This window comes from Oryza brachyantha, chromosome 11 (assembly GCF_000231095.2).
Source record: "Oryza brachyantha chromosome 11, ObraRS2, whole genome shotgun sequence".
Taxonomy (NCBI): domain Eukaryota; kingdom Viridiplantae; phylum Streptophyta; class Magnoliopsida; order Poales; family Poaceae; genus Oryza; species Oryza brachyantha.
Genome location: NC_023173.2, coordinates 7,583,032 through 7,606,345, shown reverse-complemented (window position 1 = coordinate 7,606,345; position 23,314 = coordinate 7,583,032). Strand labels below are relative to the sequence as shown.

Genomic DNA, 23,314 nt, shown 5'->3' with positions numbered 1-23,314 from the left:
CCAGCTGTTCTTGCTCTGCACATCGATTAGGCCCATCTATAGCACTTTTGCACCATTGCAAATTACGGCCTAGGGATGGGCCGTTGTGCTAGGCCCGGTTAACGAACAGTTGGAGCTCCACCTTTTGCACGTCCTTTTTAAGGCTTCGTGATCCGATCGGGTCGGTCTACTCGAATCCATGTCCGTAGGCCATTTGGCCGCCTCAGGCCCTGTTCGGTTATTTCTCGAGAGGGATTGAAGACGATTGAGAGAGAATAATTCTATACCACAATAGGTGTGGAATAAATTTCTCCCTAATCCCTTTGAATTCTCTTGTGATTGGGATTAAGCAAACGAGGCCTCACTGGAGTCTCATCGCGCTGAAGAAACTGCCAGCTCGCCGAAGGGCGCTCTAGTGGGGTGACGGGGAAGGCGGCCGTGCGAGATCGTGGCCTGGCCGGTGAGCTGCTGCTCACTCGACTGGGCCGCTGGGGCCGGCAGCGTCGCCGTCGGGTACTACGGCAGCAGCGTGGGGCTCTTCCATGGGCATGGGTTCATCCTCGCCTACGGCCGGGTTCCAGCCTTCCAGACGTACCCCTCCTGTGCCGTCTTCCTCCAGCAGCTCAAGCTGCGCCATTGTCGCGCGCGCGCATCTGGTCTGGGTTTATAGAAGTAGAATTCATCGGTAGACTTTGCTGTCAGTGTTAGTCTTCCATATTAGGTCCTGTATAATTGGAGCAAAAGAAGGCATGTCACATGTTCAATTATTAATGAATTTTTTTGGAGAAATATTATTATTTTAATGGAAAATCGTAAGATTAGAGGTCACTCACGGGAAATCGCGGGAATAAGTGCCTGTCGAACGACGGAATGGCGACAGGGTACATGTCGACGGGCGGGTGGTCAACAGGTCCGAGCACCGCCGCTGTCGAACAACCCGCCGCCTGTCGAACGGGGGGAGGACGACAGGTCTGCTCCCGTCGAACGGGGGAATGTTGACAGGTCCCCTCCACCACCGGGCCGACAGCATTTGCTTTCGCTTTTCCTTTCGCTTTCGACAGCGTATAAACCGAACCGCAGCTTCGTTTTTGGACCACATCCCTAAGAAGGCGTACACCATTTCACCATCAGCCGTGGAGAGTCGTCGGAGGGTGACTGGAGCAGCTAGCACGCCGGAGAGGAGGCCGAGGAGCTGCTGGCTAGCGGTAAAGAGGTGGCCACGGCCTACACCAGTGAAGGTATGCACTACTAATCCCAGAGTAAAGTTTATTAAAAAATAGTTTGTCATTTTTCAATTGTTTCACACATATCAGTGTTAGTAGGTATGTTTTGTTAGCACCTGCTTGGTTAGCAGTGTTAGTACACATTTTCAGTGAATTGAAATAATTGTAATTTTAAAATAGCCCTTGATTAGTACATGTTAGAGGTTAGTTATGGGAAAAATAAGGTAGAAGGTTGTATATTCTATTTGGATTATGAAACCACTAGTTGGTTAATAATAGTTGTAAGTTAGTACATGACAATGTAGTATAAGTTGTAAAAGGGTAATTATTGAATAATTAAATGGCAAATTGTTAGACAATTTGTTAATCATGTAGCGGTTTGCTGTTCATTGGTAAATGGTGCTAGATGTATTTAAGTAGTGACAAGGTTAAATTAGTTGTTAGTAAGTACATGTTATTAATCGCAAGGTACTATATTTTTATTTGTATTATGAATCCAGTAGCTGGTTAAAAAAATAGTTGTAAGTTAGTACATGGCAAATGTTGATCATTAGTTGAGCGTTAAATATTACTACATTTCCCCTCGTGTAGTATATCTGCTACGGACGAAATAAATTTTGATATGACAATATTAACTTATACAAACATACAAGCGATATAATCATTTAATGAGCAACTTTAAAAATAGAAGTTTTTATTTTTGTATTTTAAAAAATATGATTAAACCCATACATAACTTTCAATAGAAAAATTATGAATTAAAACTACATGTTATCAAATACATCAAATTTGATATGATTTTTTTCAAAAAAATTAAAATATGTTTTATATTTTGTGAAAAAACTAATAAGTGAAAACAAATATTTTTTCAACACACATTTGTTGAAAAGTAATTTTCAAAATTGATGCAAAGCATTTTACAATAAATCTTGCTAAATATAATGAAATAATATTTCATATAAAAAATATTTTATAACATTCATAACAAATATTCACTAAATTTTTTTTGTTTGTTTCCACAACTCAAATAGTTCAGTGGCATAGAAGGGATTAGGTGAAATTACAAGGGCATGTAGTGGATTGGCCCGGTAATGACAAGGTTAAATTAGTTGTTAGTTAGTACATGTTATTAATCACAAGGTACTGTATTTTATTTGGATTATGAAACCAATCCTTGGTTACTCATAGTTAAACGCTAAACTATTTGTCATGTTTTATCAGGATGTTAGGTGATATGCTCATTCGTCTATATTATGGCGATGCTCCTATTCAACTATGTGATAGCGGGGTGGATTTGACTGTATATGGCTTCCATGATACTAGTCTAAACACACCGGAGCACATGAGACTCAATGACCTGTTAGGGTGGTTGTATAATATGTTTGGGGTAGATCCAGTGCTCGATAAATTTACGATAAATGCCGTGTGGCCAGTGAGGGGCCAACATGGATGGCAGTGGAGAGTAGTTGAGATTGCCTCAACTGGAGGTTGGAGAAAGTTTCTTAGTAAAGTAAGGGAGAAAGGGTATAGCCTGACAATACTGGTGCAGAAAACAACATGTGTTGATCAATCGGGGGAGGCAAGTCATGTCGTGGTGGAAGAAACTCCATTGGGAGATCGACAAGTGGAAAGTGTTTGGTGGACCGAGGAAGCTCCAGAGGGAGAAGCAGTACAAGGTACTACACAAGCAGATGTCATTGTGCGTGACAATAGTCAGGAGGCCAACGACTCGGATGACGAAGAACTAGATTCGTCCATGCGTGCTGACGCGGCAGAGGAGAATGAGGTGGTTGTGGATCAGATGGAAGTGGAAAACAAGGAATACCTTGCGCTTGTAGTGCATGAAGAATATACAACACAGTGGGACAACGAAACCGACATACCCGATGATTGGACGATCATATCCATGAGTCGTATGAAGGTTAACGATGGTCTAGATGCCCACTGGTGTTATGACAACAAGCAGGTGCAAGTAGGACAGATGTTTCACGACAAAGGTCACCTACAAGCTACGGTGAAGAGGTGGGCATTTGACCAGAAGCATGAGTTTAGGGTGAAGGTTTCGACTAGGACAACGTATGACGTGAAGTGCACACAGGCTGGATGTCCTTGGAGAGTGCATGGGTACAAGCCACAACATGAAACTTTATGGGTAGCTTCAAGGGTTGAGCAACAAACATATTTGTTGCACAATACCGTACTACAACACAGGAACATGACCTCTACATTTATAGCACAAATGGTATATTCAAAGGTGGTGAGAAAAACATCACTGTCCCCTTTCACCATAATGCATGACGTAGAGAAAGAGTACGGATATGAGATATCGTACGACAAGGCTTGGAGGGCAAAATAGAAGGCACTGGAGATAAGGTTTGGAACTTAAGAGGATTCTTATCACAATATCCCCCCACTATTGGTGGTGATGCAAGCAAGAAACCCTGGAACACACATAGCTATTCTGGACGAGGTCAATGGAAATGGGGAGAATGTTCTTCGTCGGGCTTTCTGGTCATTTGGGTGCATGATAAAGGCATTTAGAAACTACATTCCTGTCCTTTGCATGGATGGCACTTTCATGACTGGCAAGTACAGAGGAACAATTCTAACTACAATCGAAGTCGACGCGGACAACCACGTCGTTCCTGTTGCTTTCGCCTTCGTTGAAAGCGAAAACACATCAAGCTGGCTTTGGTTTTTGTGACAAGTCAAATTGGGTGTTGTTCAAAACAGACCAAATGTCTATCTCTTGCATGACCAACACCCCGGTTTGCTATCGGCGATACAAAAGCTTCAAGAAGATGTCACCGAGGAAGTGCCTTGGCCTAACTTGTGTAGCATATGGTGCATGCGACATCTAGGGGCTAATTTTTTAGACAATTTCGGAGTAAGAGATTGATGGACTTGTTCAAGAAGCTATGCAAGCAGAATCATCAAAGAAAGTTTGATGCTATATATATGGGAACAACTGGATCGTTTGACCAGCACACACATGGAAGAGATTAGGAAAAGGTCTGTAGTTGCCAGACAGGAGGAGCCAGAGGGACTTGAAGCCATCCCTAATGAAGCACCAAGTATTACTCGTCACAGGAGGCGTGGAAGGGCCACTAAGTGCTTCACGGAGTGGATAGAATTCCAGCCAAAGAAGAAATGGTCGTTGTTGCACGATACAGATGGTTCGACGTATGGTCTGATGACAACAAATCTTGCTGAAGTGTACATGCTATAGGGACTATAGGCTTCTGTGACAATTACATTATGACGATAACAATTTGTTTTCTGTCACTGCCTGCCTGCAGTGACGAAATAGCTGTCATCACAGAAGGTGGGTCACTAACCATCTTCTGTGACCACCAGAGTACATCGTCATTGATAAAGTGACGATAGTTCTCCCGTCATTGATGAATGACGAGATAAATTCGTCATAACAAATTGAACAAAATAAGGCCACATGTATAATACATGTGGTGTTGTAGATGACAAGGCAGGTGATGTGGCAAATGATGTGGCTATTCACATTTGGCCCATATAGCATGGGCTTTTTTATTTACAATTACAATCAGGCCAAATGGCCCAAATATTTTTTTTGGCCCAGCTACAAATTTGCTTTTACATTTTTTTTCGTTATAGCCCAACAGTACAATTCTAGACCATATTATGGGCCAGGCCAATTAAAAAGCAATAACAGAATATGACCAAAACCATTTGCATAATTATATTATAATCACATTCTAGCCATAATTAATTTTTCAGCACATACAAAAGCAAGTTTCATAATACAGTATCCAACATGTTTCCATACAAAAGCATAAAGCATGAATAAAATGATCCATCCACCATCCAATTACACAAGTCCCAGCCGACTACAAAGTTACTACAGGTAGTTCCAAGTTCCTGCACCAAAAAATTCCACCTAGCAACCACTACTAAGTTTTGGTGTGCATCTTGCCAACAGTCGGCACAAAATTTCCACAAAGCAGCCGCTGAAATTCTGGCTTGCATCCTGCCAGCAACCAGCAACTAGTGCCAAAAAAATCCTGGGTTCCAGCAACCAACGCAAAAAAATTTCTAGCCACCAAAAGTGCCAGCCTGCAATTAACAGTTAGCTTGCACCAAGTTCTAGCAGCTACATACACCACCAAGTTCCATAGTACCAAAAGCGATCACAACCTCGAAAGTTCAACTACACAGACACCAGCCATCAAATTCCAAGCCTAGCCACCTCATTCCATTGGGTTATGAAAAATACACGACCTCTTCCAATGGTTGCTATTCTTGAGGGAATCATGAGGGGTACACAGAAGTACCTCCGCAAAAGATATGCCATGGCCTGTCTGTACCTCAGCAAGCCCGGTCTTAAGTACAGCCCAGCTATTACGCAACATATGGATGATAAAAGTAAGAAGGGAGGAATCCACAGAGTGTGGCCTGTTGGGAATAGAGAGTTGCTATTTGAGATACGACTTCATGACAAGAGTGGTGTCGGCATTGGATCAATGGATATCACATTGGAACGCACGTTGTGGCAAGAGAATCGTGGTTGCAAATGCAACTACAACAAGCCTTCTCTTTTTCACCGGCCATGTTCTCATGTGTTTGCCACGACAGTAAAAGCCGGCGTTGATGCAAACCTTTTTGTTTCCCCGTACTTCACAAAGGAAGCGTGGGAGGCAACTTGGCGTGGTGAATTGCGTGGTTGACGTGCCGTGTGCGATTTCAATCGTCCTCCTCCGGGGCAAGCCATTTGGGTTCCTGACTCAGGTCAATTAGTTGATACCAAGGGTCATCGCAAGTCGCGCAGGATCAAGAACCTTATGGACGAAGCTGAAGCAAACAATGGATCTCGTCGTAAGAAAGCTTGCATTCTTTGCGGGGGGAGGGGGGGAAGCATGCCCGGATAGATTTGGGCCGGTGGCTGGCGGGCGAGCAGGCGAGCTAGGCCGAGGCGGCTGGCGGCCCATGCGGGGGGGGGGGGGGGGGCACGCGCGCGGGGAAGAAGGCCGGCTCGGCTGGGCTGGCCTGGAGGGGCGGAGGGATGGGCCGACTCGGGAAGAGGGGGAAAAGAAAAAGGAAAAAGGAAAAGGAGAGAGGAGGAAAATTGGACTTCAGCCCAATTTGAGGAGGGAGGGAAAAAGAAAGGAAAAAGAAGGGAAAAAGGAAGGCCCCACTTTTGCCGAATTTTAAATTAATTTGTTTGGCCAAATTTTATACTTCTTCAATCTGAGTTTAAATTCAGTTAATCTTTGGAACCTCGATTTAATTAAATTAAGTTCTTTTAGAGGGATTTTTCCTGAGTTAATTAAGCCAATTATTATTTACGGATTTCTTTTACGAATTTAGGCTTAGGATAAAACTCCGGGCGTGATAGGCAGGATGTCTTCCCTGATGACCAGGACGAGTGGATACTGCAACGACACTTAGTCGCTTACCTCCTGTGGTTGTTCGGATGGGTGATGTTCAAGGGAACACATGCTGACTCCATGGACAAGCACTTCATCCACACGCGGAGGAGATTGCAACATTATCTGTGGATGATATTCCACAGTATAGTTGGGGGTCGGCGGTACTTGCGGCAACATATGCTGGACTGTGCTATGCTTGCGTGAGCAACAACAAGCAAAGTTCACTAACAGGATGTCCGTTGCTGCTTATGTTATGGGCGCACGAGCGGTTCGACATTGGGAGACCTTAGCTCGACTCGTACGCAATCTATAGGGTGTCTGAGATGTATACATCCAGTGTCAATGACATCGACGATCGTCCCACTATGGGATCGTTGTGGACACACCGCGAGGTTATCTTAGTTCAATTCTTTTGTATTGTCATTACGAACGGTTCAGTACTAGTGGTATACTATCCTGATATAACGAATTTCTTCTGGTTGCAGTCGAGGTGGGTTAGCGGGATGACATGGCGTGTGTACATGTAGTTTGTAGCTGACTTTGATCAGCTTACGCCTGACCGTGTTCGGTGGACTCCGTACACCCCACACGATGTGCACGACAGGGCCCCGTATGGTCTCGCGGACCTTTGCACATGAGATACACAACTCTGGAGGACTACCTGTCACCTTGTGCTAGACGTGCATGTGGAACCACACAACATCCACAGGGTGATGAAACAAATAGGCATGTACCAACCTTCCCTCCACGAGCCGGCCGTGCTTTGGCTCAAAATCTACATAGGTTCGTACTCATCAAAGTAGTTGAATCCAGAACTTTTTGAAAAATATAACTTCATAACATTCCTACGTACGTCTGCATGTACTGGTGTGCAAGTACTCCAAAAAGGGGCTCGGGCTGTCATATGAGATGACTGTTGTCATCATAGTGCAGCCGACTGTAGAAGAGTGGGAGCACGCAGCCGAAAACTTGACACCTGAAACAGCTCTCGACGATGGGAGTTTCTATGGGCCGTACCTTCGTTGGTACCACACTTCCACATGATAGGGGTGTTTTCTGCCACAAGGAGATAGCAGGGTGTCCCACCAGGCGGCCATTACCAACACGTTTGCCCCTCAGCCACGCTCGGCCTACAACTCAATGGTACGTGTTTAATAAATTTGCAACTAGCTCACTTTCTCTAATTAAGATGCAATTACTATAATAGTATGAATTATTTGTATTACTTGTGGAAACTAGGCATAATTTATTGAGCAAGTTCATTAGGAGTTCGACGTCAGGCTAAGAAGGCTGGAGCCGCAGCCTACGGTCGTCCCGCCTGATGACGTGGCGAGCGTCCTTCGCCGGTTCCGCGCCCGTGCTGCCGCACTGCTACGTCGCGTCTCATGTCGGAGCGCGGCAGATGTGGTGCCCCCGTCGGCCCGTAGGGGGCCACCACCTCTACCCCGACGTTCCAGCGTCGATAACAGTGGTCCATCCACGTCACGTCGCAGGTACGAAGAGCCCTGCACATCTCATAGTCGGCATTCCTTTCAGCACATATCACAATCGGATTACACAAGTGGGTTAGCTGGATCAGGGGTGCCGACGTCGAGCACGAGGCATCCACCCCTGCAGGGAGAACAAACTCCACCATGTGTTCAGTCCACGCAGGGAGCATCTAGATTGTCACACATCCCTCCCATGCCAACAGGGGATAACATGTTGAATGCACCGGCATGGGGACTTCAAATCACTCCGCGTGCGCCGGAGCAAGGGCAGGCACAACACACATGTAAGTCCTTTTAAACAATTCTACACTTTAGGCCGTAATTATATGTATCATGAGTAAGTACGTATTTTTTTGGTTTCTCCTTCGTATGCAAATAGTCGATGACTACGGTTCGGCCTCGACAATGTACGGGATGCCTACTTACGAGATGTCCATTTACAAGATGCCTACTTACGGGATGCCAGCTCAGTCCCTCGTACTCCTCGCACTACAGTCGTTGCCGACATCTTTGCCATTCTGGACCCAGGATTCGATTACTGGAACGCACCACCACCTCCAGTCACACAGCCAACGCAAGAGATAGAGGTCGTTCCGTCACCCGAGGCAACACCCCAGCAGGCACCAAGACATAAGCACCTCCTTGTTGCTTTGCATATCCCACCGAGCAAATTAGGCATAGGAAGAAGGCGGGACCTAGCAAAAGCATGCGAAGGGTGCTGACCGTCCATGAGTTTTCTATTCCTATTCAATTCTAAGACATGTATGAAACACTTCATTAATGTTTTTTTATTCTAGTATGCTAATTTTTGCATCTGTTTAAACACTTTCGCGCGCGGCATACGTAACCTTTAATGACATCCATTATGTACAACAATGGTTGCCCTAAACCATAACCACAAATCCAATTTAATAAAATGTTAGCTTAATTTAGTACCAAATTTTACACTACATAATCTACATCAATGGTTCCAAGATTTTTGATGATTCCTTTGCCCTTGCATTGTCGACGATGATCTCGTTGTAAGTAGCATTTCTTCTGACTAGGTGTCAACTTACCAAATATTACTGTTAAACCGAAACTACAAACTGATTTTAATATATACTACAATTTTTACCTTGCTACTAAGTTGTAATAACATGTCGAATAACGATTCATCCTTACTCCTTTCCATAAGCAGACTAGGCTAAATAAGTAAATTAGATCATCAATGTCTTTTTAGTTTCTTCCAGTACTTGAGTAAGGTACATTTGTGTATTCTTTACACGCAAATATAAATTTGTACAGTAATATTTTCCCAATATTCAACTATACCAACCAATAAATTATATGACAATAATATTGGAACACTTGAATATTTGTAAAATATTAAAGTAGATAATTAATTGTATTTATTTAATATTTACATATTTATATTTACGTTTCACGAATACACAAAAGTAGCATATTTAACGACTAGAAGAAACTAAAAAAGCGATTGGTGATGCTAACTTACTTGTTCGACATAGTCTGCTTGGTAACCTTGGTTGCTTCACGGATATGGAGCCTCTCCCACGGTGAACAAGGAAATGAGTTCTAAGTTTCTATTTTTCGCTGGTGTGTGTTCGGTGCTCTTATATAGCGAGGGGCGCCAAAATTTCGCTATCGCGGTAGGTGAAGTGTACACGCTGAAAATTTCGCTGTCCATAGGCTGAGTGGAGAAATTTGCGCAAAGGCGCGGTCGACAGCGAAAGCAAAAGGAAAAGCGAACGCAAAAGCAAAAGCAAAAGCGAAAGCAAATGCTGTCAGCATGGTGGGAGAGGGGGACCTGTCGACATTCCCCTGTTCGACAGGAACAGACCTATCGTCCTCCCCCCATTCGACAGGCGGTGGGTTGATCGACAGCGGCAGTGCTCGGACCCGTCGACCTCCCGTCTGTCGACATGTGCCCTGTCGCCATTCCGCCATTCAACATACACCTATTCCCGCAATTTCCCGTGAGTGACATCTAATCTTGCGATTTTCCATTAAAATGATAATATTTCTCCAAAAAATTCATTATTAATTATATGTAGATTTTCGTAGTTCTCCTTAGAAATCATTTGTAGATTTTTTTTGATGAGAATCATTTGTAGATATTTTAATCTGGTGGGAGAAATAATTTGCAGATTCTATGTGTCAGTTCGGACTTAAAATGATTAGTGCAATTATAAGCTATTATCTAGATAATTTCGCATTGATGTATCCATTATTTCACATGTATGGTGAAAACGCCTGAACGTTAGTATTCCATCGGTATTTAAACAGACAACATTGTTGACTTTTGGCACAAGTTTAATTATTCCAAAATTTTGTATAAATATGTGAGAAAGTAAGTTATATTTGATAATGGCGTAAGTTCGTTGAATGGGCTGTTTTAAGGTGCTCCTTCTTACCCTATAGGGTGGTAAAGAGCAAACGACAAATCCTATCCATTGGATTTTTATTTGCTTTCTCAGAAAAAAATATATTTTTTATTTCAAATCAATAAATTACAACATAAAAGTAAATTGTCATTTGTCATAATTACCCTTTTCTAAATTTAAGCATTCATGCATGCAAGAAAGTTAAAGCCGCGGTCATACAGTCCATTTGAATTGACGTTCAATATTTATGAATTTGAATATTATATATTTTGTTTGGTTGTTTAAGTTGAATAGCAATAAAAGTTCTGCAAAAATGGTAGTAGAGAATGAAATGGAAATGTGTCCAAATGAATTTATAGTTTAAAAAACTCAAATTCTAAACATGCAAGAGAAATAAAGTACTGTTTGGCTTTCAAAATATTTAAATTCTTTTTATAACCACTTGAACTTTTACATATTCTAAATATTCATGTCCTATGTTATCAAATTTCCTATGGGTTTTGATCATAAAATTTAAATTTCCCATATTTATATATTCAATGTTTAGATTTAAAATTAAGTACTGTGGAATACCTGCACTAGGGTTATCCGTAAACTACATGTATACATACAGTCGTAGGGGTACCGAATAGAAAGGAGATTATATCTGTATGGTATCAACCGGAGTTTGGTTACGGCTGGATTGCATGCCGCCTATACCGGATCCGAGTTGTAATCGAATTAGGATAGATCTTAGTCTCATCAGATTAGGACTCTATCTATAATCCCTATCCCCCACTATATAAGGGGGACAGGGGCACCCCTCATGGGGAGGGCCAGACACAGACGACATATTCAGATCGGCTATCTTCTAGTTGATCTGCCCACAATCCAATACAATCACCAAGCAGGAGTAGGGTATTATCTCGCTAGTCGAGAGCCTGAACCTGGGTAACCCTGTGTCTTCATCCTAACCATCGATCTTGACGCCTCCCTAGCCACCCCATATATATTGCTGACATCCAAATCGTCGACAGTTGGCGCGCTAGGTAGGGGAAGCTACTCCGAGGTCTTCGACGAGATCGATGGACCTAAACTCGAAGATCATGAAGACAAAGTTTGTCCCAGGACAAACCTTCAAGTTTGGCGGTATCAGATTCCTCGACGATCAGGGTGGTGTGCTCTCCTACACGTGTTTAGATTCATCTGGGCTAGAGGAGGAGGTGTGCCGCTTTGAACCAAACAACTCGGTGTTGTTTCAAGATGAGATCCAATCTAGATCTCACCTCACTGAGCTGTCATCTCCTGAGTCGGCACCTCCGCCGCTCGAGATCGAGGTCAATGCAAAGCCGACTACTCAAGTCGCCGCATCAGACATGGGAAGCTTCGTTCCCCCTAGAGAGGTCTTCACCATCACTCGGGCAATAACGAATGGGACTGAGAAGGAGCGCCAAGAGAAGCAAGCAGCCAAGCTGGCCAGAGAACAGCGGCGGGAACACGAACGCCATTGATTTGAAGACGAAGCCAGACGCCAACATTAGAATCAACCTCATGAACATCTAGGGAGCCACCCGCGCAAAGTGCAGCGCGATCTACTCCACACTCGGGTTGAGGGGCATGCAGTGTTTAAGACCCCTCAACAAAACCTCCAAGCGGCGGTGGATCTACTCGGCGATGTCATTCAGCAGCTACCTCAGCAAGATCTACCGATGGCTGATACCATCAACAAGATCAAGGCAATGGTGACAACAGTTGCGATCCAACACTCATTGCAACGCAACTTGGGAACCCCACCGGTACGGTCGGAAGCTCAGTCGTCTAGGTCAACCCGATCTAGATCGAACATTTCCAAAAGGCCATGCGGATCTCGGCCACCGACTGATAACAAATTGCGTCAAGCATGTCTCGACCTAGAGCAGAGGAAAGACCTAGCCAGTAAGCAACGCCGCCTCAATGACGAAATCCGCCGGTTAGATAAACAACACCAAGACCTTGAGGCCGAGAAGAAGCGTGTCTACCAGGAAGAAAGCTTCAACCTTCGCCGAAAGTCGAATGCCAAGCCCACCAGGAAGGTCGTCGTCGGGACCGCGAACATCGGAGCCATAGCCGGGGGTCTAGGCATCGGTCACCCGAGAGCTCAGACACTGACATGGTCGACCGTGTAGCAGCCTTCACCAAAAACTTGAGCCAGCTTACTTGGCCGACTGATTTCAAGCCGACTGGTATCAAGAGGTATGACGGCTCCACCGACCCCAAGGCTTGGCTAACGGTATACACCTTGGCTATCTGTGCGGCCGGCGGTGACACTAAAGCAATGGCCAGCTATCTACCAATCGCTCTGGATGACTCGGCTAGACATTGCTTGTTGGGACTCCCCAAACAGTCTATTGACTTCTGGGCAGAACTCCACAATTGGTTCATAGCCAACTTTCAGGGTAGTTACGATAGGCCACGGCCCAAATATGACCTATACTAGGTCCAACAGAAGAAGAACGAATCTCTACGGGCCTACATCAAACGATTCTCTGAGGTTCGCAATTCCATCCCCGACATCAAGGATGACGTGGTCATCGCCGCCTTTCGTAAAGGTGTGAAAGATGAGCCGTTTATCATGAAATTCACTCGCAAAGAGCCAACTACGGCCAAGGATCTCTTTGACATGGCTAACTCCTATGCCGCATCGGCAGATCCAGTCTCTGCATCGCGTTCTGACCGGCACGACGACTCGGACGACATGAACTAGGGTAATTAAATCTACTACTCATTAGCTCTTCATCTGTTTATTGAAGCAACGTCTGGATGTGGTTATACAACTTCGTGGCTACACCTACTTACTGTATCGAACCAGGTAAATGACGCTACGCTCCGCGCTGGCTAAGTTCGCCCGGGTGCTGTTGGGATGGGCACACGCCACAAAGCCAAGTCATCTCATGACTAAGAAACATACAACAGTAAAATACTACTAGCAAACCGATTAACACCAAGCATGATTGAAGTCCGCCAAGTGGTCAAGATGAAATGAGTGGTCATCAATGACCCTAGTTTCTAATAGAAGGTCGTAGGTTCTTCATCAACTTCGTCATCGCTGAGATCATCATGGCCGAATGGAGATCTCTTCGCCAAGTCGGCCACACCAGACTTCACCCACGCCGAGTGGTGATCCCATCACCACACCGAATGCATGCACCACCACCATGTTGGACGCATCGACTTCATCGCCGCTAGGTGGTAATCTATTTACCATGTCGGCCATGTCTCTCTTCGACATCAGGATCGTCACCAGCAAATCATGATCGCATCTGTATTTCGGCCATCATCATCACCATCAACGAGAGAACTTGTGGAATATCGAACAGCTAAGTCTTGTTCGTACTTAGTACTTTTTTCATAAAAATTTCCTCTTTCTCCATCCTTCGACTACCATGCCAAGTGGTTTCACCCTCAGCAAGCTAGTCGAGGGGCTACACTGTATCATGTCATATGTTTTTTTTTAAAAGTATATTGTTTAAAAGCTCTAATTCGATCACGAGACCAATATCTGAATAAAGCTAAACAAACTTCGCGGCTACGCCCTACATACCGTACCAAACCGAGTAATACGCTACGCTCCGCGCTAGCTAAATCTACTCGGGGGCTGTCGGGATGGGTACACAACACAAGTTTACACAACTCATTTCAGATTGCGGGATCTAAATCAGAATAAAGACTTAAAACAATAGCAAAACAATTTACATCACAGACAAACAAATGTCTTGCAAAAGACAGGTTACTGCTATTGGCTATATTTCCTATTTGCAGGTCAAAGGTCCAAACTATGGAGTCGGCACTGGCTTTAGCCTCCTCCACTAGCGCCAACACCTTCTCCGAGTCGCAATTGGCTATAAAATCTTCCACGGTGGCTAAAAAGACTACCTAGGGGTAAAGGGACTTCATTATGGCGAAGGCTTGACAAGCTGCAATCATCACCATGTCCCTCACCTCCTCGGCCACGCGCTCGGGTACCTCTTTAAAGCCTCTCAAGGATTTTATTGGGTGGCATGGAGCTGAAGCTGGTCGCCATAGTCTCGAATGACCCAAAGATCGCCAAGGCTGCAGGAGCAAACTTGTCCCGAGTAGCTTTGACTACATTAAGTCGGGCCTTGAGATCGGCTACTGTGGCACAGGTGCTCTATCGCACCAAATCTCCAAAACCGACTAAGTGTTACTATGTCCCTTCGTGGGCCTAGCGGATCGATGCGTAAAACTCGGTGCTGGCATAGTTGATACCATGTCGATGAGGACGTTGCGAGTTTATGGTTCGCCAAAATGATGACATAAAATTCGTGATTTCTCACATTTCGGGAATCAACGGTACACCTATGTTATGGGCCCATGGCCGCACTCATACAGGCGTCAGTTGATACCGCCCATGGCACTTAGTTGCGCTTTTTAGCCTAACCCGAATATACTCGGTACTAACTACTCGGCTGTAACAGTTAGGCAGTACTGCATAACCTACCCTATGGGCACAATGTAATTATAAATTACATGTCTGGGGAGACACGGCACAAAAACCATCTCCAAACCACTCGGGTTCAAATCGCTCGGAGAGAGCAACCAGAGTTGGTTACCACTCGGGTCTAGAAGCACTCAGAGCAGTGTTGCTCGAATCGGAAAACTCGAAACTTCAAGAAACATCTCTTGGGTAACAGTCCATAGAAGACTCTATATTTAATTGTTACGCATTTAAGCATAGAGTCGGGGCTACACTTATTAGGTGCATCTTCGATGCACCTAAGCTTTTTTTATACCGTCTCCAAAATACTCTATGTTTAATTGTTATGCATTTAAGTATAGAGTCAGGGGCTACACCTAATAGGTGCATCGAATAGGTGCACCTTACTTCCATTCGGAGCCATCCACAGCCTCTACAATCATCACAGAGTACTCAGGATCACTCGGGAAGCACTCGGGGAGCGCCTGAGAAGTACTCGGATAACATCAAGCATATTGTGTGAAGATACGCCTGATGATCAATAATCTACACGGACGATTTGCGCGGCTATGTACGACTCCGGGGGCTGCTGTGGAATACCTGTACTAGGGGTATCCGTAGACTACATGTATACATACAGTCGTAGGGGTACCGAATAGAAAGGAGATTATATCTGTATGGTATCAACCGGAGTTTGGTTACGGCTGGATTGCATGCCGCCTATACCGGATCCGAGTTGTAACCGAATTAGGATAGATCTTAGTCTCATCAGATTAGGACTCTATCTGTAAGACCTATCCCCCTTTATATAAGGGGGACAGGGGCACCCCTCATAGGGAGGGCCAGAGACATACGGCATATTCAGATCGGCTATCTTCTAGTTAATTGATCTGCCCACAATCCTATAAAATCACGAAGCAGGAGTAGGGTATTATCTCGCTAGTCGAGAGCCTGACCATCGATCTTTACGCCTCGTTAGCCACCTCATATATATTGCCGACATCCAAATCGTTGACAAGTACTTTTGTGTGTTATATAATTTAAATTTAAAAATGTAGAAACTGTGATTATTAAATCACTTACTTACCATATGTACACAATACTTTATATGGTAGCTTGATATAATTGTCTGTTTCCTTTTTAATGTTCTATTACCTCCAATGAGGTAAGGCTAATACTATCCATTGGATTAATATGTAATAGAGGGTCTAAACAAGTTAGGAGCATTTTAACCAAACACTACTATAGAACCGGTTATCTATGACATGCCTAAATTTTTATTTGTGATGGACAATGGTCTGGTCAGTGATGAGTGATCACTGATGAGAAAAATCTATAATTAACGGGCCAAAGTCCATCACCGATGGACATCATCTTTAACGGACTAAAAGTAAAACTCGTTACCGATATTCTCATAGCCCGTCACGGATGGCTCATCTTTGACGGGCTAAAATTACGGCCCATCATGGATGAGTCATCCGTGACGGGCCATAAGATACGGCCCGTCACGGATGACTCATCCGTGACGGGCGCTTATTACGGCCTTCACGGATAGTGAAATACACAAAAAAAATAATTTGATTTATTTTGTGGCCTCACGATGTTGCTCGCTATGCCAAAAAAATGAATGAACAAATATATATATTCTCAGAACCCCACGCATATATATCCATCCATACATGATTTTAATTTCAACACTAAAATAAAAACTACAACCAAGTTACACTGTCACACCCGGAGTTTCGTCCTAAGCCTAAATCGTAAAAGAAATTCGTAAGTAACAATTGGCTTAATTAACTCAGGAAAAATCCCTCTAAAAAGAACCTAATTCATTTAAATCGAGGCTCGCAAATCGACTAACTGGATTTAAATTCAAATTGCAGAAGTATAAAATTTGGCCAAACAAATTAATTTAAAACTCGGCAAAAGTGGGGTTTTCCTTTTTCCCTCCTTTTTCTTTTCTTTTTCCCTTCCTTCTCAAATTGGGCCGAAGTCCAATTTTCCTCCCTCTCTCTTTTTCCTTTTCTTTTTCTTTTTCATTTTCCCGGGCCGGCCCAGCCGAGCCGGCCCACTCCTCCTCGGCCAGCCCAGCCGCGCCGGCCGCCCTCCCCCTCTTCGCGCGCGCCCCCGCCTGGGCCGCGGCTCCGGCCCAGCTCGCCCGCTCGCCCGCGCCGCGAAGTCCATCGCCGCTCCCTCCCCTCTCGCGCCACTGACAGGTGGGGCCCACCTGTCAGTGACCGTTTTGCCCGCCCGCGCCCGCGCCCGCGCCGGCCGAGTCCGAGTCCGCCGCCGCGCCGCAACGGCCGCCGCCGCAACGGCCGCCGCCGAGACCGCGTCGTCGCCGACTCGGTCTCCAACCTCCGCCCGCCCTAGCCGGTGCTGCCACCCTATAAATCCCCACCGCCGCCGCGCCATCGCCCACTTTCCGCCGTCGCTCGTGTCGCCGCCGCGCTGCTGCCTCTTGCCGCCGCCGCGCAACTTCACCGTCGGACGCCTTCGCCGCTGTCCAGCCGCGTCATCACCTCCGCGCCGTTGTCGCCGACCGGTCGCCATCCTCGTCGTCGCCGGTGAACGTCCCCGCGCCGCGCATTCCTCCGTCGCGTCGTCGCCATCGCGCCCGGTCGCCTCGCCGCCGCCAATCGATCTCCGCCGCCACCGCCGATCTCCCGCACCCGCCCGCGTTGCCACCTCCGCCTCGGTCTCGCCGACCCGCTCGCGCCCTCGCCACCGCCGGTGAGCACCCACACCCTCCTCCCCTCTCTCTCCCCCTTTCCGGCCGACCGCCGCCGAGTCGCGCGCCGTCGCCGGACGAGACCGAAGCTCGCCGCTCCCGCCGGCCGCCGTGGTCGTCGTCGCCTCCGCGTCGCCGACGTCTGGCCGCCGTCGCTTGCGCCCGCGCGTGCCGCGCCGTCGCCGCTCGCCAATCGCCGTCACCGCTGTTCTTCCGTCGTCGTAGTGCGTCGCCGCCTCGGCCGTCGTCGCCGTCGCGTCGTCGCCGCTCGCCGGTTGTCGCCGTCGCCGTCACGTCGCCGCCGCCGCGTCGCCCGTCGCTCCCGCCGGTCGCCGCCGTCCGCCCGAGCCCGTGCGCTCTGCTCCTCTCTGTTCCCCTCCCGCTGACGAGTGGGTCCCACCTGACAGCCGTCCCCGCGCCCGCCTCTTCTCTCTCTCCTCCCCGGGCCCGCGTGTCAGTCTCTCCCTCTCCCCTTCTCTCACCGACAGGTGGTCCCCACCTGTCAGCCGTCAGTTTCCTCTCTCCTCGCTGACGTCAGCAGCCCCATTAATTGCGCAATAATTGATTTAGGACTTTTCTGTTTAGCTAAAAAACCCAGAAAACTTCTAAAATTCATAAGTAATTCATCTAGTCTCCGTTTAGGTCCATTCAAATTTCATTAAATTCATAAAATTGTCAAGAATCCATTAAAAATAGTTTCTTTTGCTGTTTCAGTAGAGTTTGTGCCTGTTTTATTTATTTTTGTGCTTTGTCGCTTAGATTCGGACCCCGCCGAAGAGCCGGTTTACTTCGAGATCGTCAGCGAAGTTCCCCAAGGGCCAGAGCAAGGCAAGTGACACTCATCCTTGAACATATTGAACCCATTATTGCAAATTCCCCGCTTTATTATTTCAAATATGCATTGTTTTAATTAAAGTATTTACTTTATGTTAATTTTCAGGTAAACCTTATTATTATGCCGTTGTTTAGCCAACTTTATTCATTGCTGGACCAGGGGTAACTTGATTAGAGTCAGGCCTAGGTTAATGCTTAGCCGTGCTTAGAACAAATAGCTCATGGGATCACATTTAATTATGCTTAGTTCTAAATAGCTGAGATAATGATTCACTACCCGGTTCGGGTTAATGTCAACTAAAATATTGATAATGGTGGGCTGTGGGTGCATGGTTTTGAGAGTCGCACCCATGGCGATTAAGGACCGGTTCACGGGAAACCCTAGAAGTAAATAAGTGCTAACCACATGCCGAAATGGGTAAGGTGGGATTTGAAGCATGACTTCGAACTATTTGACGTACCCAGGCAAGGGTAGGTGTGATGGAGTATGGACGGGCAATCGTGGTGTAACGAAAGCTTCTCCTGCTTCCGGATCTACCAAGGCACAAGAGGAGACTGCCCGACTTGGTGTAAAGGAGGGGTTGAAACCTGAAGTGTGGTACGATTAAATAGGGAGGGTTGTGTAACGGGTCCTATCACGGTCTCCTTTCCGGTATGCCGTGGTGGTATGTCGGCGCACGTTCAAGTGTAGTGGAGTCGTGTCTTGTGGGTATAGTAGTACACCTCTGATCAGAGTATAAACTATTCGAATAGCCGTGCCCACGGTTACGAGCGAGCTCCCAACTTCACTGTGATTAGTGAACCTTTAATAACTTGAGTAATTGGTTTTCACTCGGGACTACTGCAACGTGGTGTAACGTTGAGTAGTGGTTGGGCCTGTTGCAACGTGGTGTAACGTTGGACGGTGTTGTGGTACTTTACAACTGCTTATTTTATTTATGCTTTACTGTTCTTAATTATCTTTATTCTTTAAGCTCTGTTATTTGTTTAAACTGCTGCTTTATTGCAACTAACCCTAGCCTGTCCTTGTAAATCCCATTGCATCATTTATTTTTCCCCTTGTCCGTGTTACTTGTTGAGTATGGTGGTTTGTACTCAGCCTTGCTTAACTTTCCCAACCCAGAGCTAGAAGCAGAGTCCGATGGAGGTGCCTCTTAGGAGTGAGCTGTTCCGCCGTCGAAGTGTTGCCTATGGACTGGAGCCGTACCCGCTGGAGCTAGTCTACCCCTTTGTTTTTCTTTCCGCTGCATTTCCGCTAGAATAAGTGTAATTTTCAGTTGTTTCTAAGAACGATGGTTATGTAATCAACATTGTCTTTTTGTGTACCCTGGCTGGTCCTGGACAGGGATTTAATACACAATTAAGTTCAGAAATTCGTGTGAGGAATTTCTGGGCGTGACATACACTAAAATAATTTCTACTCCAAGCTACCGTCGGATCAGCCGCTCCCGCCACCGGTTGTCCCCGCTCCCACCGTCCACTCCCGCCTATAGATCCGGGCAGGACGGGGCCACGTCGCCGCCCACTCGTCATCGTCGTCGGGGTCAGTGTCGCCGCCACCATCCGTGTCATCGTCGTCGCCCACTCGTTGTCGCGCCGCCCATCGTCGGGGTCGGCGCCGCCGCGGAGGGGGTAGCCCGAGCGACGGAGGCGACATGTCGGCCGCCAAGCGCATGCCGCCCACTCAAGCTCGGCGCCGAGAGGGCAAGAGAAAGAGAGGGAGAGGAGAGAAAGAGTGAGAGATGAAGAGAACGAGTGAGGAGAAGGGAAATATATCAGGGGGAGGAGGGAGAGAGGAGGGGGAAAGATAAAAATTTTTAAGTGGTAAAAAGGGAAAATTTTCATTGGAAGTCTTTCATATCATCTTTGACGGGCCATAATTATAGCCCGTCACGGATGACATCCGTGACGGGCACTAATTTTAGCCCTTCACGGATGACTCATTACATCTTTGTTATGGCCCGTCACGGATGACTCATCCGTGACGGGCTTTTATTTTGGCCCTTCATGGATGAGTGTCATCGGTGACGGGCGCTGATTTTGCCCCTTCACGGATAAGTCGTGTCGGGCGTAAATTTTGGCCCGACACAGATGATATGTCATCGGTGACGGGCCAAACTGAATAGAGCCATCTACAACGGGTCTTATTTTGGCCCGTCACAGATGAGTGTGAGTGTGACGGGCTGTTAGGTTCCGTCACGGATGACCTGTCAAATGTGCTAGGTTCTATAGTAGTAAATCCTCATGGAATAAAATGAATGGTCACATGTATATATGCCAAAAGGCTGACGTCATTATTTCTATGGGACACAAATGTCTATTAAGTTTTGTACAAATAACAAATATGTGTACCACGTATATATTTCGATGGAATAATTTACCCAGTGGCGTAACATGGGTATTTTGCTGGTAATATAATAGATAGATTGATGGATGGGTACACACAATCAAGAGCTATATGCATCGATGTACCGTTGTGGGCATTGTTTCATTTTTTCCCGAACACACAAACATACAATCAAGAGTTACTACGTATACAGTACACATGTAAAGAAACAGCAAAATCTATGCACCAAAGGAGCTAGTGCAAGTACACGTCGATCTCCACGACGCCTCCCTTTTCGAGGTCGTAGTCGTAGCTCCTGCTCAGCGCGTAGCCCCGCGCGGACCGGAAGCGGCCGGTGCCCCCGACGACGACCGACTCGCGCACGTCGGCGTCGGTGTCCACCCTCCCGTTCACCGCCAGCGAGCTGCTGCCGTACTCGCCGGCCTCCATCACCAGGTGCAGGCTCAGCGCGTTCACGGCGCCCCGCTCCGCCACGCGCACCGTGAACCCCTGCGCCGTGCCCACGCGCGCGCTGCCTCGCTCGGGCCCCTCCGTCAGCGCGTTGTTCATCACCGCGATGTCGCCGAACCGCCGCCGCTCCGTCGTCGTCGTCACGTCGCCGCCGACAGCGGTGGCGTTCGCCGCCGTTGGCCGCCTCCCCGCCACGATGAGGGCGGCCGTGGGGCGTGGGCCTGTGTACTCGTCGTGCATGTAGAAGTGGAGATGTTCAGTTCCGGCGGTGGCCGGGGTGCCTCCGTGAAAGAAGTATGCCGCGGCAGCGAGGAGAACGGCAGACGAGAGGAGGAAGATTGACGAGATCGAAGTAGCCATGACCATGACGTGCTATGAAGGTACACGTACGTGTAGTTTGATCGACGCAGCGAAAAATGTCTGACCTGCTAATGGAGCTAGTGCAGGATCGATTCGCTTGGCGCCCATGCAGGCATGCATGTATAAGTAAAAGAGAATAGCTTCTAGCTTGCCTGGAATGCTAGCCATGCGTGTGAAAACTTGTGTGATCCATCTAGGTAAACGTCATTGGTTACGTTTAATATCATAAGAGCATATCTGTGGCAATTCGATACATTGCCGCGAAAATCAAATGAACCAATTAGATCCATACATTGTGAAGAGAGTAATTGTGACCGTGACCGTGACCGCTACGTACCTGCAGTATTGAAATTTGAAACTCGAAATTTCTTTTTCATTATATGGAACTAGTGTGGTAGCATGTACAGATCATGTGGCATACGTCGTTATAAAATTCCGTCGTATGATACCATTTATATTTTTACACTTGGCTGTGAAGAAAAATATTAGAAACGGCAATGTAATTTTAAACTTCGGATTAACTTGATAAAATTTGTCACGGTGACTCATATGTGTCTATAAAGCATATGTTATGAATCTTTAGTATTCTCTTAATAAATAGCATATTGTCTATACATCGTAACAGGATTTTCGTTATTTGCTACATATGTCATCTCAGGATTATTGTATATAATTGTTACAGACATGCGAGCCTAGTGATTTTTGTTGAAAAAAACAGTGTTACTTGGGTGGTTGACATATAGGTCGCATCCATATGTTTTGTTTACTTTTTAAAACTAGGAGGTTGGTGATGGGATTGGTAGCTGACACATTTACTAACTTGCCACAACCACTACCTTTTATTAACCTTTTATTAGAGTACAACTACTCAACCACTATCTTTTATTAGAGTACAACTAGATACAAGATATAAACTTTGTATATTTTTTTATCTTCTTCGCTATTATTATCTTTATAGTGTTTTGACATCCTTGAAAAAATAACTCAAATACTTTTCTAGTGTAAAAATTTAGTACTTTGAGGTACAATATACCTTGAGGTGCCATAATTTAGCATTAAAATTTTTGCTAATTCAAGGTATTTTTCAAACATGGTAAAAAAAACCCTTATCTTTATGTTATTAAGGCCAATATTTTTTCATCTAGGAAAGATTGCATGTTGTATCACATATCGATATTTTAAATCATTTAATACAATTTTAGATTTCTATAAATTGTATTTTTAAAACAAATTATTCATTAACATCTAGTATTTTTTAATTCTGACTTTAAGATATTTTAAATTGTATTTATATTAGAGATTTTTTATTTTATATTAATGTGGAAACTTATAGTCCATGAGAGCAAAATTAGTGGCATGCTTCCTTTTCTATTACCTGATAATATACTCCCCTGTCTCAAAATAGAAGGAATTTTGTGAAAAAATTATCCCCCTAATCTCTTATAATTATGGATAGCGTGTAGTATTAGATTTAGTTGTCTAAATTTAGCAATGTACTGTCAACTTTTCCGAGTCACACATATATTTTCTCCGCATTTTAATGAATGACAGATGTCTAATTTATTGCTGTTGAATGATATTGCAATTTACTATCAGCTTTTCCGAGCCACACATATACTTAGTATGTTAGTAAATGACACGATTAACTTTTTGGTACATGT

General features: G+C 45.7%; 1 protein-coding gene across 1 annotated transcript; it reads right to left on the bottom strand.

The window, feature by feature from the left end:
- Nucleotides 1-21,077: 21,077 nt before the first annotated feature.
- LOC102703913 (dirigent protein 1-like) lies at nucleotides 21,078-21,659 on the bottom strand. The gene has a single exon (XM_006663317.2). The coding sequence runs from the start codon at nucleotides 21,657-21,659 to the stop codon at nucleotides 21,078-21,080; it is 582 nt and encodes a 193-aa protein (XP_006663380.2).
- Nucleotides 21,660-23,314: the final 1,655 nt, after the last annotated feature.